Raw genomic sequence first — 15,288 nt, 5'->3', positions numbered from 1 at the left:
GCTATGGAAAGCGTGGAACGAAAATACCACCGTGGGTTAACCTGGCCTAAACTCCCCATCTGGTCTCGGGCAAAGCAAGCAATGGCGTATCCACCATGCAAACTAAGGTACGCGGATTTGTAAACGCGCACATGCTTACCATGCTACCTCGTGAGTAAGCCGCGGCGGTTCTGTTTCACTGAAATACAGCATGTTCATTTCTATGACTATGGCTTCGGCGGTGAAATAGCGACGCAGTTCTTTCAGTGATTTAAGTTTTTCACCGTCCTATAGGAGACAACATGGTTAATTACTAGTAAGCGAGGACAAAGTCATTATTACCTGTATCATGGAATTATTTCCATTCTATGCTTTATTGAAAATTGTTACCCGTTTTGAAAGTAACAGTTACATTGTCTAAAAGTAAAAGGTGAAGGCCATCAAGAAGACTTTTGTCTTAGTATAAACATAGATGTGTTTTCATTTCTGCTGAGATGATCACCTAATTAAAATCATCTATGAGGGCAAGAACCCTTTTACTCTGGTGATTACACTAATTATAACTTTAGCCATATTACTCATTGAATTGAACTGATTGAATGGGTAGGTTGCTGGGTAACTTTTCCTTGGAAAATTAACATCGAATAATAGTATAGCAAAATACACAACCTCTTCATTTGAAATTTGACTGGAAGGTTTTACAACTCACAGCAGTTTTTTATTTTTTTATTTTATTTATGACCATCCACAACTGGATTATAAAATTTCACCCTGACACAACAGATAAATGTGGACCATCTGGGTGATAGAGGCCTTGCTATCTGCTTGCTCATGGACATTACTCCTAATAGCACACAAGAAGATACAGTACTTCAGAGCTGCAGCAACCACAAAAATTCTGCCTCTACTGGCTAGACAAAGTATGACTTTTTATGATTTCCCTTCATGATTGGGATTCCATTATGACTGGAGTTTTTTTTTGCCAAATTATTTCTATTCACAATAAATCAGTCTACAATCATACCTTTCTTTGCATGTCAGCTGAATTTTTCAGCGGCAGTGAGGAGGAATCGATCCTATGACCTTTAGGTTATAAACCCAGATCACAAAACACACTGAAGCCACGTTTCACAAGACAGTAGTTATTTGCATTTTCAATCACCGGTCCAACACGGCGTGTGAACTTGGCAGTATCTGGCTAAGCAACCAGTTCTTCTTGTTAGTAGTTATGCAGGAATAAATTAGGCAAGATACGATAAACTATTTTATCAAACGTAACCAAAGTCAGTAGTAACTATTATCTTACACTATATGGCGCAGTTTCGTACATTGTATTACTGCCGAATTAATGAATGATTTCATACTTTGGAATAATTTGCATACTTTGGAATAATTTCAAAGAAGTCGGCTGAACTAGCTTTAATGTTGTGACATTGGGCTACTAAATTGGATTGACAGTCTGTGGATTTACATTTAGATTGACTGTTTTACATATATGCCTTGTTCTGTCTAGGTTTGGTTTTACCTGAAGTGCTCTGCACTTGAAAACGAGGGTAAGCTTTCCAGAATATACCAGAACATACGAAATAAATTCTCCCGGTCTGCTGTCGCGTTGTTTTGCATAGACACGCCCCCTTCAACGAGATGGGCGCATCCTGCAGTCTATTTATTTAAATGTTCCTTCGCTCGCCGATTTTCTGCCAGACTTGAATCGTAGCATCGAACACTGCGCTGTCACAATCTTATTTAAAGGTAGGTTCTGTTTTCACTCTTTGCGTCGCGTCCAATCCAAAATGATTTAATTTGCAACTCGAGAGTCTGTATATATTGTATATATATTGTATATATTTTTTAATGACAGCAAGGGAAATATTTTGTTAATTGATTGAATGAAAGCACTACTTACTGACGTTCCAGGTTAGGTTTGAATCGGTAGGTTAGCCTATGCCATTTCAGAACTGCGTGCAGCTACATGCGCAATGCTGGTGCGCTGGGGGATGGTCGACATTCGTAGACTGTTGATCCTGTCTACGCCTGCGTATCTGAAATGCACTCTACTTGATACAATGAGAAAATGTTACAAGGAAGATGGTTATTAACGTGGAAAACTACCTGGCTTTAATTGTTTAACCACTACAATTCGACTAGCCTATATACAATTTATCGTGGAAAATTCCACATGCAATTGTCAGTAACATAAATACTGTGTGCTATTGGAGTGTACTGACTGCTGAAAAAAACATGCCGCATTTAACAAGGAAAACGATCCGTTATTTAGTCCAAGTGCGGTAAAGTAAGTTTTATATAAGGATATTCCGATTTTCGACTTCAAGAGCTCACGAACGAAACGTCTAAATAAGATGACACATTCTCAACCCTGACAACATAGTCGGTCAACTAATACAATCTATTTTTCGTTTTGAAAATTGGAAATCACATTTATCTCTATGGCATTCCAGAGCTGGATGAGCGTTTAGGGGTCGTCAGAAAAGTATAGAGACGAGAAATTTAAGACATTCAAAATGTCAGAAGCTACCGACCAACCTTCAAAAGTATTCCCCTGTTCCAAGGCTCATATGAAGACCATACTATTCCTTTCAGGCTCGGAAATGTAGCATCTGCTTAATTTTGGCGAATTGTTCAATGAAAAAATTTAGTAGCTTCTCAACTATGCAGCAGAACTCGGGTGGAAATTCCCGTTGGAATTTGGTGATTGTCTAATTGTCTGTACCAATCTGTACCACGATTGTCATCTCAACCATCTTGCTGCCAGCTTGACCATCTCCAAACCAGCTTCAAGCCAGGTTGGAACAGAGATTGAATTTCCATCAATGAAAACACTAAAACTTGCACCGCATTTTGCCGGACATCCTCTTATGCCTGACATTTAAACTAGGTTAAGGTCTGGTTCATTTTTTAAAGAATTTTCTGAAAATAGATTTCCAACTCTGAAGTGTCAACTGTTACTAAAGTTCTCTTCCTCATGGTCTATTGAAATCTTTCCCCCTAATTAAATAAACCAAAATTAATCCCGGTCCAATTTCCAAATATTAAGGTTGTACTATTTCCATTAGGGTGCCATCTATTCTGTGATGTGTGGCTACTGGATATTTCAATTAAACTGAGGCAAAACGTCCGCTTATAAAATGTGTGATATGAGCTGTTGATGGCTCCTAATCTTGTCGAGTTGGATTTACTTCTGTTTGTGAAGGTATTGATTTTTTTAAAGAAATTCATTTCTGGTTGTGAACTTTGTAGACGGTCCCTTACGCCAAGAGTAGCTCTCTTTTGTCGGCTCTCTTCAGTCAAAGTCCACTGAAAGAGATGAATATAGGAAAGAATTTGTGATATGTATGATTTATAGTTTCCTTCGTGAGCAATTGTAGCCGGCAGTCCTTATATCAAAATATAAAACGGTTTCATCCCGCAGACTGATTCCTGTGGGCGTGGTTTTCGCCTGTGACCTGATTCAACTTCTTATAGAGACTTCGAGAACGTTCTTTTTGTTCTTCACTGAAGTGATCAGAACAATGGCATCTGCAAAACGGACAGCGAATGACCTTGTCACCAAGTCGAACAATACTGTTACTTAATCTGTTTGGACGCCTTTTGGTTTCTCACCTAATGAAAAAGTGTAACCTTTTAATTTAAACAAAGTTATTTTCTGCTTGTGCCGGTGTTGAAAGTTTAGTTTTTCCACAGTCGCATGGGTTTAAAGAGTAGAAACAAGAGTTATCTAAAATGTCTTCAAGAGCAGACATTGGAGACGTCTGAAGATGGGATGGGAAAGCTCGCCAAGAAATAGCTATAGAATGAGTGTAAAATTGAAACGCCCCTACAATTTGTTAAACCGGAAATTGTGATCTTCACGGAAACACCTCGGTGAACACGAGGATTCGTCAAATGCGCATCTGCATCTGACTGACAGGTACCAGTGAATAGTTCGCATTTATTTTTATTTATCGTCAGAAAAAAGGTGTAGGTACGCCCCCCCTCTTGTTTTTCGCAGTTTTGCGTGGGAGGCTGTGGATTCGATGTTTTTTTTATCGTGCAATTATTCCTTCGCATAGGCTATTTAATTTCGGCACATGTACATAGTTTGCATTTATAGCTATATTTTAATTAATTCTCATTGGAAAACGCCAAAAAAAATCTATCATTTTATTTTGTACTTAATCTTTATCGAATTTGATTGTCTTATTCTGAAGGAAAAGAATGAATGAATGCAAAATGATGGTGAAGTGTTACTAAGTTTTTCCTCCCGCAACGAGGATGAACAGCGTACTCTAATTTTGTTGTCGGCATAGCCCTACCTTACCTCGGAAATTTAAGTGATGGACCGGGAGTTAAATTTAAAATGATGCCGCACTGTGAAGTCATCTGTAACTGTTTTTTTGCAGGCACCAAAAATGGCTGAACCCGTCAGAATAAACAGCCCGGATGTCCGGTACACTGCCAAGCACATCGAGGCTCAGTACGATTACCACACTACAACGGTGTCATGCGACGATGGCAAATATACGGTAACTCAAATTATTCAAAAACCTAATTATTGTGAAGTAGACTTTCATATTGGGGAGGGGAGGGGGGGGGGGGCGTTAGACTGGCTACAATCCTTTGTTATATGGAATGATATGTGTAACGGTTTCTTTGGCATTTTAAAATAAAAACCTGAACAACAGAGTTCACCTGCGCATTTATTTATTTTGCTAAAGTTATTGTGTTTGTAAATTCTACCTACTTTAGCGGGGATCGTTCATTTACAGACAAACTGACAAATTCGTGTACTTGAATTATATCTGTGGCTCTAGTGGAAAGAGGATATGACGTATGATCTGTGAATGTCGGAAGTGTGCTCTTCCAGGGGTTCTCTTCTAGCCTAACGGTTGGATATGTCAGACTGCGGTTTCCAGGAAGGTCTTCCTCTGTTTGCAGCATCAGGATATTATTTTTCAGTCTTCCAATATGCGGGTGAAACATATTAAGTATTTGCTTATTTGCCACTTACACGAACAAAAAATATTTTTGTTTTATATTTGCCAATACATATTTCCTCAGCCACTACTGTATTTGCATCCTTTAACAGCCATCCCTAGTGGTGCTCATGTTTCCTTGGTTACTAAATGAATTATACATTCCTACTCATTGTTGCTATGCAATCTGGTACATATGTAGGTATCCTTTCTGTTTTTAAATATATATGCCATTTTGTGGCTTTAATGTACTCCTTCCCTTGTGAGAATTTTTGCACAAAATACCACACATTAATCATAATGGGGGGGGGGGGGGGGGGCGTGGATGACATTGTTTTGTGTCCGGATTACTGTGGACATATGGCTTATGCCACTGAGGCTGATGGCAGCTATTGTTCACTAATGCTGGACGTCCTGTTTTGCACCAACAAGTACTAACTTGATTAGAGGAAGGTATTTTGGTCACCCTAAGCACAGTGGCCCGTCCCATCAGATTCGACTGCTACCGTTATGACAGCAGTCTCCCGCTGGTGCCGCACCATTCCTTTCCCTGTGTGACTCATCAGGAGCAGGTCTGCTGTTTTTTTTGTTGTTTTTAAAAAAAAAATCACATTAACCCCTCACCCCTCTCGTGACCTCCGTCCCCAGGTGACCCCCCTCACCACCCGCTTCACCTTCCGCACCGAGCGCACGGTCCCCAGGCTAGGGGTCATGCTGGTGGGCTGGGGGGGCAACAACGGCACCACCGTCACAGCCGCCGTCCTGGCCAACAAGCTGGGCCTGTCCTGGAGAACCAAGGAGGGGCTGAAGGTAAATGGGGGAGGGGGGTGCTGGTTTGGGGGGGGGGAGGGGGGCAGGGTACAGTGAAATGGAGAAGGGTGCTGTATAACGCTTCCCCAAACTCCCCTTAAAGCGATATGGCACAGGAACCCGTGGCATATCATGGGTGTTGGTGTGGCGAGGGGGGGTGCTACTCGGCACTGCACAGATGGAGTGCCAGTAACCCCCCCCCCAGCCATGCCAATATCAAGAGAAGCACAGTGCATCGAGCAGTTGATTTTGACACCCCTAAATGTCTTGGCTATGCCTCTGGTCGATTTTTTCACCCTCGTGATGGCCTGTTTTGCTGGAATTGAAACTTATTTGGTCCTCAGTGGTTGAGAGACAGTAGCAACAGACTCCAAATGCTAATTTCGCAGCTAGCATCGAGACCTCGCTCTAGACCTTTTGTTAGCTTTCTTGCGCCAGAGCTGATGACGCAAAGACACGCAGCTGGCCAAGAAACAGCTGAGTCATCAGTTGTCCCATTACTATTGCTCCCATAAAATGTAGACAATGCATTGTGTGCAGGAGCATTGATGCACAGAGAATACCCAAATCTATTCTGGTAGCCAGGATTAATGGCTTGCTCTGTTCCTAAGTGTATTTCTCTCCGATCATGTACTGCTACTTTGCAAATGGCCTGTATTTAGCTGTCACTGTCCTTTATTGGAAATGTTTTAGAGCCAGGGGGGTCACACTCTCACCAACCGTTTATATTAGCCAATGGTAATGTGCTATTTTTGGTGGGAAAATGATTTAAGCCAAGGCAATCCATTGCAGGGCTGCCCATCTACTGTCCTGTGGGTTTTTATTTTCAACCCTAATTTGGCACACCTGATTCTCCTAATTAGCATCTCAATGAGCTCTCTCACTGTTGAATGGGGTGCGCTCTTTTAGGGTTGGTGTGAAAAACAACGGGATTGTAGATCTCCAGGAACAGGCTGACCCTGTTCTGTTTGGACGGCTGCGCCTTCCCAACTAACACAGAATGTCCCCGCAGTGTTGCTGGAATGTAGTGGCAGTGTTATAACAGTGACGGAACAACCCGGTATCACTGTGAGGACACTGGTGTATAAAGAGCCCTACGTGCGTCTCCTGTCCATCTTTCTTGTACCTGCGTATCTTTACCTTACTCTTACTTTACTTACCTAACCCTAACTCTAACTCTTCACCCCCCTCCTCCCCCCAGAAAGCCAATTACTTTGGCTCCCTACTGCAGGCCTCTACGGTGTCTCTAGGCACAGGTCCTGAAGGAGAGGTCTACGTGCCTTTCCGGGACCTTCTACCCATGGTGCACCCCAATGACATCATCTTTGACGGTAAGATGGCCGCCTTTGTAGAGCCAGTCACAAAGCTGAGTATGGAGAAGGGTCTACCTGCAGCTTGCAGACTCCCTGCGAAACGCGCCCGCCGGTACAAGACAACCCCCACCATACGGACACATCGGTGCAAGGTGTGCCCCCCCCCCCAATGCTTTGGAAGCGCAGAGATGCATCGCTAGAAGACCCCCCCCCCCCCCCCCCCCCCCCCCCCCCCCCTCCCCCGTCCCCCGTCCCCCATCTGCCAGTGTGTCTGTACGGTGGGCGTGTCCTGTGCTGATGTGTTCTTATGTGGGAGTGTTTTGTACTGACTGGCGTTTTTTGTCGTGAGTGCAGGCTGCAGATGGATATGCTGGTGAACAGGGGCTTTTGTGTTCCCCGCTCGACAATAGCTTGTAGTTTCACTTGCAGCTGCTGTAGTGACAGTGCTGTGCCATTTTATCAGTTTCAGCCTGCGCAGGGCAGGCTGAGCAAGCTAAATGTGAAAACTCAACTTCTGAATAATGTGCACTGTTCCTGTGAAATAAATCGCATGCGTAACTGGGACCTGTGCTGCCTGTGTCCTCCAGGTTGGGACATCTCCTCCATGGATTTGGGGCAGGGAATGGAGCGGGCCAAGGTGCTGGACTGGGCCCTGCAGGAACAGCTCCGTCCCTACATGGCCAAGCTGAAGCCCAGGCCTTCCGTGTATTACCCAGAGTTCATTGCGGCCAATCAGAAGGACAGAGCTGATAATCTCATCACTGGAACCAAGGCAGAGCAGGTACAGCACTGGGAAATGGCTTGGCTTGGCACACAAGACATTCGAGTCAAGTCAACTTTATTTATGAAGCACATTTACAAACAACTGACGTTGACCAAAAGTGCTGTACACGTTCAGTAATTAAAAACAGAGAAAAAAATAAAAAGGATGGATCTCGACTGGGTTTAAAGGCCAGGGGGGAAAATGGTCTTTCAACTGAGTTTTAAAGTTTCAGTAGACTCCGGTCAGCCCAGGACGAGATGAAGGCACGGTCTTTAAAGGGCACGGGAACCGTGATATGACTCGGTGGTGATATGACTGTGGTTCGTTTGCTTTACCTTAGATAAGATATAAGCCCTGCAGTCAAATCTGAAATTGACCCATATTTACCAGAAAAATATACAAAATGAGTTAAAAAAATTTTTGCAGCTTAAGCATGTTCTTTAGCAAATGCCGGTCAATTTCAGATTTGAATGCAGGGGCATTTCTTATCAAATGTGAAAAGCAACTGAACCGGTGTGATATTGCAGAGTGCTTCACGTTCCCCTTTAATGGATTGCTTTGTTGCACTGGGTATTTGCGCTTATTTTTGGAACTGAAACCTTGTACAGCACGTGCTCCTGTTAGCTTAACCGCGTCCCTCCTGAAAACGACTTGGTCTCCGTGGGACTTCCTGGTTAAGTATCGCAGTGGAACTTTCCGGTTAAATAAAGGATAAGTAAAATAAAATGCTAATAAAGGGCAGAGAACGGTATCTACTCCCTTGTCTAAGTTCACCATCGGCCTACCGAGACAGGGCGTAACAGAACACGGGCAGTTCCCAAACACTGATTAATTTAGGAGTGCATCTCAAAGGCCTGCTCTCTCAGGGTTGTAAGGGTCCAACACTGTTGTCTCTCTGTCCCTCTCTCTCTCTCTCTCGTTGAGTGATCGGTTGTGCGGGAGGCTTGGGGTGCTTTTTGGTCTACGTTCCTGGGGTACAGTGCGAAACACAAGTGTTAAACTCTCCTTGGTCAATTTCCTATTTTGGGCAAGCAAAGCTTGCAGTTTGGATCACAAGGAGGAACAGGATACAAGAGGAAGGGGGAGGTAACTAATCCATTGCTGGTTTTTAGGGGGTTGGTTTTAGAACGTCTTTGTATGGAACTCAGTTTGCATATAACGTTAGTTTGCATAGCAAAATAAGTAACTTCCAGAAAATTTGGAGTGTAAATGAGCCGGTCTCCATGGTGGATGATGGAGGGGGCCGCAATGTTCGTTCCTTAGCAACAGTATCCGAGACATGGGTGGAATTGGAATGGTTTTGTTTTTTTTACTCTGGTTTTGTTGTGTTTTTACTTATTTATGTTATTTATCGGTTTTATCAATGTTTTATTGGATGTCTGTTTTCTGATGGTGTATTGTTCTGATGTATTGTTCTGTATGGCTTTTATTGTGGTTTCGTTTGTTTCTTTTTAAATCTTTCTGGGGTTTTCTTTTTAGGAGTCTTTTAGGAACATTGACATGGAGTTACTGCTTGTTTAGTTGTTCCTGCAATTATTTTTTGTGATGTTCAAATGAACGGGACAAAAATTTGATTTGTGTCTGTCTCTCTTGCCCTGTCTCTCTCTCTCTCTCTCTCTCTCTCGCTGTTTCTCTCTCTTTCTCTGTCTCTCTCTCTCCTTCTCTCTCTCTCTGACTCTGTTACAGTTGGACCAGATCCGCAGGGATATCCAGGACTTCAAGCAGAAGGGCGGCGTAGACAAAGTCATCGTGCTGTGGACCGCCAACACCGAACGCTTCTGTGACATCATACCCGGGGTCAACGACACCGCCAAAAACCTGCTGGCTGCCATCCAGGTATGGGGAAAATTTGCTTATTAATATGATTCAGTTCAACTTTAATTTTCAAATTTATTTGGCAAGCAGTCATTTCTGTAAAATTCCACTGAAAGCAACAAGGATGAGGTGGGGTGTAGATCGTTTTACATTAATCTATGTAAGAAACTAAATGGGAGAATGGAATTAAGCTTGTTGTTTCTCTTAATGGCAGCACTACTAATGCACAAGCCATAGAAAGAAATAGAGTATTTATGGTCTCTGCAGTCAGATTATCACATTTTACCAGAGTAGTCTTAGCTCACGATAGCAATTATTAGTGTATTGTGTCTCATTGTCCTCTAGGGGGCAGCAATACTATCAAAACAAGGGTGGACTGCAGTTGGGATCTTTTGAAGAAGCTGTAGACTGCAGGAGGGAAGCAGAATTACTGTTCTTGTATCTGAGCCAGGCAGAGTTTAAATTTCAGAATTTCTTCCAGAAGTTTGTTTGCGGGGGCCAGCTCCCCCCACCCCCGCCCCGCCCCCCCCAAGGGGTTCCACTCTGTTTTCACTTACGGGTTACAGTTAGGGGGGGAAAACATGGGGGTTTGGGAAACGGCATACGCTTTAATTCTCAGCTGCTGATCCCTGGAACCCCAGGATGCAGGTTCTTACTTACCCCCCCTTTGCTACCCCCTTGCCCCCCCCCTCCTCCCCCTCCTCCCCCCCTCCCCCAGACGGGTGCGGAGGTGTCCCCCTCCACGCTCTTCGCCGTGGCGAGCATCCTGGAGGGCTGCGCCTACATCAACGGCGCCCCGCAGAACACCTTCGTCCCCGGGGCCGTGGAGCTGGCCGTGCAGAAGGGCGTCTTCATCGGCGGGGACGACTTCAAGTCCGGCCAGACCAAGATCAAGTCCGTGCTGGTGGACTTCCTGGTCAGCGCCGGCATCAAGGTGAGCGAAAGCCCCGCCTTAACCTGGCCCAGGCATCGGAGTCGCAGACCGCGGCGTACTGCTCGTCCCCGGCAACGAGCCCCACGCCTCTCACGGGAGGGTCTAGCCAACGCGAGCGCGTCGGCCCCTGCGGCACACTGGCTTCCTAACAAGTACACTTAAGTGCACTTAGGGCTGAGGGAGCCAAATTATCTGTCCCTAATTGTAACTATGGCAACCAGTCGCAGTTTGTTTTGATGTAATCCGCACACACCTGTGTCCGGAGGGGAGAAGGATCCGTTCCCGCGACGCAGTGAATACGTGAACACCTCTCCTTTTATTCGGATGAAATGCAGGTGGAATTTTCCGATGCGCTGGAGGGTACTGTCACTCGTGTGTAGGATGAAGCGGCTTTCCTCACTGGACCTCACGTGAAGGGCGTGTGAGGCTGTGGCTGGTGCGCTACCCCACTCCTGATGCGCTGCCGCGTCGCGGTAAGGAGCGGCGGGCGGAGCGGGGGGGAGGAGCAGCAGGAGGAGCAGTGGGGGGGGAGGAGCAGCAGGAGGAGCAGTGGGGGGGAGGAGCAGCAGGAGGAGCAGTGGGTGGAGTGGGGTGGAGGAGCAGCAAGAGGAGCAGTGGGCGGAGTGGGGGGGAGGAGCAGCAGGAGGAGCAGTGGGCGGAGTAGGGGGAGGAGCAGTGGGTGGAGCGGGAGGGAGGAGCAGTGGGCGGAGCAGGGGGAGGAGTAGTGGGCAGAGCGGGGGAGAGGAGCTGTGGGTGGAGTGGGGGGGAGAGCAGCAGGAGGTGCGGCGGGTGGATCGGGGGGGAGCAGTGGGTGGAGTGGGGGGGAGAGCAGCAGGAGCAGTGGGTGGAGCGGGGGGGGAGAGCAGCAGGAGGAGCGGCGGGCAGATCGGCGGGAGGAGCAGTGGGTGGAGCGGGGGGGAGAGCAGCAGCAGGAGGAGCGGCGGGCGGATTGGCGGGCGGATTGGGGGGGGAGCAGCAGCTCCAGGGCGGCGGGTGAAAAGTGCGCCGTTCCAGCTGGCCTCGCCGCGGCAGATTTGGCGGTAGTCCCACGTCTCTGGCTCCGGGCCCGGGATCTCAAGGAGTGTCAGCGAGTTCGCTGTGGCGCTGTTCCATCCCCCGCCCCGTTCCCCCCCCCCGCCCCCCTCACTCCCGCGTACGGCCCAGCGCGCCAAGCCAGACCCCAGCGTGTTTACCGCCAGGCGCAGATTTACTGCCGCCCTCCTCGCGTTCTGTCGAAGGCGGCCAATAAGAGGCGGACTCAAAATGTCAGTCTCGTGTGAGGGGATTGTGGGAGATATTTCAGATTTCAGACAGATCAGATTAACGTAGGTCATTGCCCTTATTTGGAAAAATAGGACACTTTGAAACGCTAATTAGCCGGCCCTCTTGAATATGCAAGCTGAGTACTACCGCCGTCATCGAGCGCGGATGCAAAAATAGCTTCAATAAGCAGGAGCATAAAGCAGTTTTCTGAAAGCGTTTTTACAAAGGGAGAAACGAGGACGAGTTCCTGACACGATCTCCTCTTCTTCCCTTGGTGACGAGCGCAGCCCGCCGCCATCGTCAGCTACAATCACCTGGGCAACAACGACGGCAAGAACCTGTCGGCACCGCAGCAGTTCCGCTCCAAGGAGATCAGCAAGAGCAACGTGGTGGACGACATGGTGCAGTCCAACCCCCTCCTCTACGGCCCAGGGGAGAAGCCTGACCACTGTGTGGGTACTGGGGCCGGGGGCCTGCTGTGTGAGTGTGTGTGTGTGTGTGTGCGTGCGTGCGTGTGTGTGTGTACGTGTGTGTGTGTGTGTGCGTGCGTGCGTGTGTGTGCGTGTGTGTGTGTGTGTGTGTGCGCGTGCGTGCGTGTGTGTGTGTACGTGTGTGTGTGTGTACGTGAGTGTGTGGCGGACGACATGGTGCAGTCCAACCCCCTCCTCTACGGCCCAGGGGAGAAGCCTGACCACTGTGTGGGTACTGGGCCCGGGGGCCTGCCGTGTGTGTGTGTGTGTGTGCGTGCGTGCGTGCGTGTGTGTACGTGAGTGTGTGTACGTGTGTACGTGAGTGTGTGTGTGCGCATGTGTGTGCACGTGTGTGTCTGTGTGCATGTGTGCGCACGTGTGTGAGGCCAGTGCTTCTATTCTTGTAGATTCAGGAGTACCTTTCTTTCTTTTCTTTTTTTAAAATCCTGTATTTCAGGATGTCTTCGTTGCGCACAAGTGGCAGTGGGAGGTGCTGACTGCTTTGTCTGTTTCCTAGGTGGTGATCAAGTATGTGCCGTACGTGGGCGACAGCAAGCGGGCCATGGACGAGTACACCTCAGAGATCATGATGGGAGGCACCAACACCATCGCCCTGCACAACACCTGCGAGGTGAGTTTAGAGGGGATTGCCTCTGTAGCCCTACACACACCTGAGAGGTGAGTTTAAAGGGGACCTCCTCTGTAGCCCTACACACACCTGAGAGGTGAGTTTAGAGGGGACCTCCTCTGTAGCCCTACACACACCTGAGAGGTGAGTTTAGAGGGGACCTCCTCTGTAGCCCTACACACCCCTGAGAGGTGAGTTTAGAGGGGACCTCCTCTGTAGCCCTACACACCCCTGAGAGATGAGTTTAGAGGGGACCTCCTCTGTAGCCCTACACACCCCTGAGAGATGAGTTTAGAGGGGACCTCCTCTGTAGCCCTACACACACCTGAGAGGTGAGTTTAGAGGGGATTGCCTCTGTAGCCCTACACACACCTGAGAGGTGGGTTTAGAGGGGATTGCCTCTGTAGCCCTACACACACCTGAGAGGTGAGTTTGAGCCCTTCTCCTTGACAGTGATTTCTTCATACATTGAATTGGATTGGGGATGGGTTGGGATTTAAATTTCGCTTTGAATTTGGATTGGGCCTTGAATTGGATTTGGATTGGATTTGTATACTATTGAATTGTGTTTGATCTGGCTTTGAATTTGGACTGGATTTGGCTGAAAGGATTTTGGATTGGTTTTTTAGGGTTGTGATTTAATAAATTAACAGAATATTAATTTATTAAATCACAAACCCCCCCCCCCCCATAATGGCCGTGTGTTTGTGTCCAGGACTCCCTGCTGGCCAGCCCGATCATCCTGGACCTGGTGCTCCTGACGGAGCTCTGCCAGAGGATCTCCTTCTGCACGGAGAGCGAGCCGACCTTCCAGACCTTCCACAGCGTGCTGTCGCTGCTCAGCTATCTCCTCAAGGCCCCCCTCGTCCCCCAGGGGGCGCCGGTGGTCAACTCCTTCTTCCGCCAGCGTGCCTGCATCGAAAACGTCCTCAGGTGAGTCGCACGAGTCTCCCCACCCCCGTCCCGTCCCTGTCCTGCACCCTCCTTTCAGTTTGGGGGAGGTAGCCAGGCAGCTGATGTAGCCCATCGCCTGTAATTTGGGTTTCTCCACATGTGGCCATTCGCCACAGCGCTTGCTCGAGTTTAACCATCCCGGCCTGTCTGCAAACGCTGAGCGAAGTCCGGTGTGAATTAAACTGGCCTCGAGTTCCTGTGTGATTGTTGAGCCAGTCTCATGAAAGCACTCGATTCGGTCCGTGCTGAAAGTGGAAGTGAGCTCAGTCTCCGAAGCTTTTAAGTCGAGTCCCTGTCCAAAAGCAAATGCGTGAAAAAAGGGGGGGGGGGTTGCCAGTTCGATGCAAACGGCACAGCCGTGTAACTGTGGTAACTGTGCTCCAATCTCGCAGGGCGTGTCTCGGCCTGCCCCCTCAGGGCCACATGCAGCTGGAGCACAAGATGCAGAGGGGCGGCCTGACCAGCAGCGTTGGCCAAATCCGCGTCACGGCGACGACCCCCAAGAGCGCCGGCGTCCTGAAGAACGGGTACCACGTCCCGGTCCTGAACGGCGTCCAGCACAACGGCTTCGAGACGCACCGCTAGAGTGCGCTAAACGCCGCCCCCCCCCCCCACCACCACCACCACCCCAAAAAAAACACGGATGTTCCGGTTGTAGCTGCTTTTTCCATACAGGAATCCTCAACTGGGCCTCACAAGATTTCTGCAAAAAAGTCTTTTGAACCTTTACGATGTTTTACAAAGCACAACACTGAAAAAAAAATACGAATCTCATTGCTTTCCCTCGTTCATTTGCGGTTTTAAAAATGTACTTCAACACAGATTGCACATTATTTTTTTGAGACAGGAGACTACGGCGGCCACTCTGTGACTCTTACATATCGCTACAACAAAAGGAAGTCTTTCACCGTTCGTTTATATTGTGTCTTCTCTGGGTTGGTTCTTGTTCAGGGTTAGTGGGAGAAATCGGTCACTGTGACATTTTGAATGTAAAAGAATCTACCATAGTTTTTCACTGTACCAGCATTCTTAAATTCTTAAATAAAGGTAAAAAGTCACTGAACGATGGTGATTTTTAATACGTGTACGTATATGTAAAAGAAGTATGTTCTCTTCCCTGGGGTAAGTATATGGTCGGTATAATGTGAGCTTGTGTTGTTTGAAAAAGAGAGTATTTTAATCTGCTGTATTGTTAAAAATTTTGGTGTATTTTGGAATATTCACATTGTTTTACATGACACAATCCGAAAATAAATCCCAACCTGACCCAATGCTTCTTGTGTTGTTTGTGTCCCAACATAATGTTCAGTTTAAGGTTTGGACAGGTGAGTCCAAAAATGTTTAACAGTGTTGATCATATCGAATTCTGCAAGTAATGTTTTCCAC

General features: G+C 47.3%; 1 protein-coding gene across 4 annotated transcripts; it reads left to right on the top strand.

Annotated features, from left to right (window-relative positions):
* The first annotated feature begins 1,580 nt into the window (after positions 1 to 1,580).
* LOC118226319 (inositol-3-phosphate synthase 1-B-like) lies at positions 1,581 to 15,173 on the top strand. Of its 4 annotated transcripts, XM_035415861.1 has the most exons (12): positions 1,581 to 1,731; positions 4,380 to 4,502; positions 5,601 to 5,762; positions 6,964 to 7,093; positions 7,663 to 7,856; positions 9,525 to 9,674; positions 10,372 to 10,587; positions 12,138 to 12,248; positions 12,495 to 12,548; positions 12,838 to 12,951; positions 13,664 to 13,881; positions 14,295 to 15,173. In XM_035415861.1, exons 2-12 carry the CDS (start codon positions 4,389 to 4,391, stop codon positions 14,485 to 14,487), a joined length of 1,656 nt encoding a protein of 551 aa, XP_035271752.1. In that variant the 5' UTR covers positions 1,581 to 1,731; positions 4,380 to 4,388; the 3' UTR covers positions 14,488 to 15,173. The 4 variants fall into 4 exon arrangements, with proteins under 4 accessions (XP_035271752.1, XP_035271751.1, XP_035271754.1 ...); XM_035415860.1 differs by lacking the exon at positions 12,495 to 12,548 and having other exon boundaries at positions 12,138 to 12,302; XM_035415863.1 differs by lacking the exons at positions 1,581 to 1,731; positions 12,495 to 12,548 and adding an exon at positions 3,338 to 3,961 and having other exon boundaries at positions 12,138 to 12,302.
* The last annotated feature ends 115 nt before the right edge of the window (positions 15,174 to 15,288 follow it).

Source organism: Anguilla anguilla, chromosome 4 (genome assembly GCF_013347855.1).
Source record: "Anguilla anguilla isolate fAngAng1 chromosome 4, fAngAng1.pri, whole genome shotgun sequence".
Taxonomy (NCBI): domain Eukaryota; kingdom Metazoa; phylum Chordata; class Actinopteri; order Anguilliformes; family Anguillidae; genus Anguilla; species Anguilla anguilla.
The sequence above is the reverse complement of the archived record's forward strand: the minus strand, read 5'-3'. Positions and strand labels throughout refer to the sequence as shown.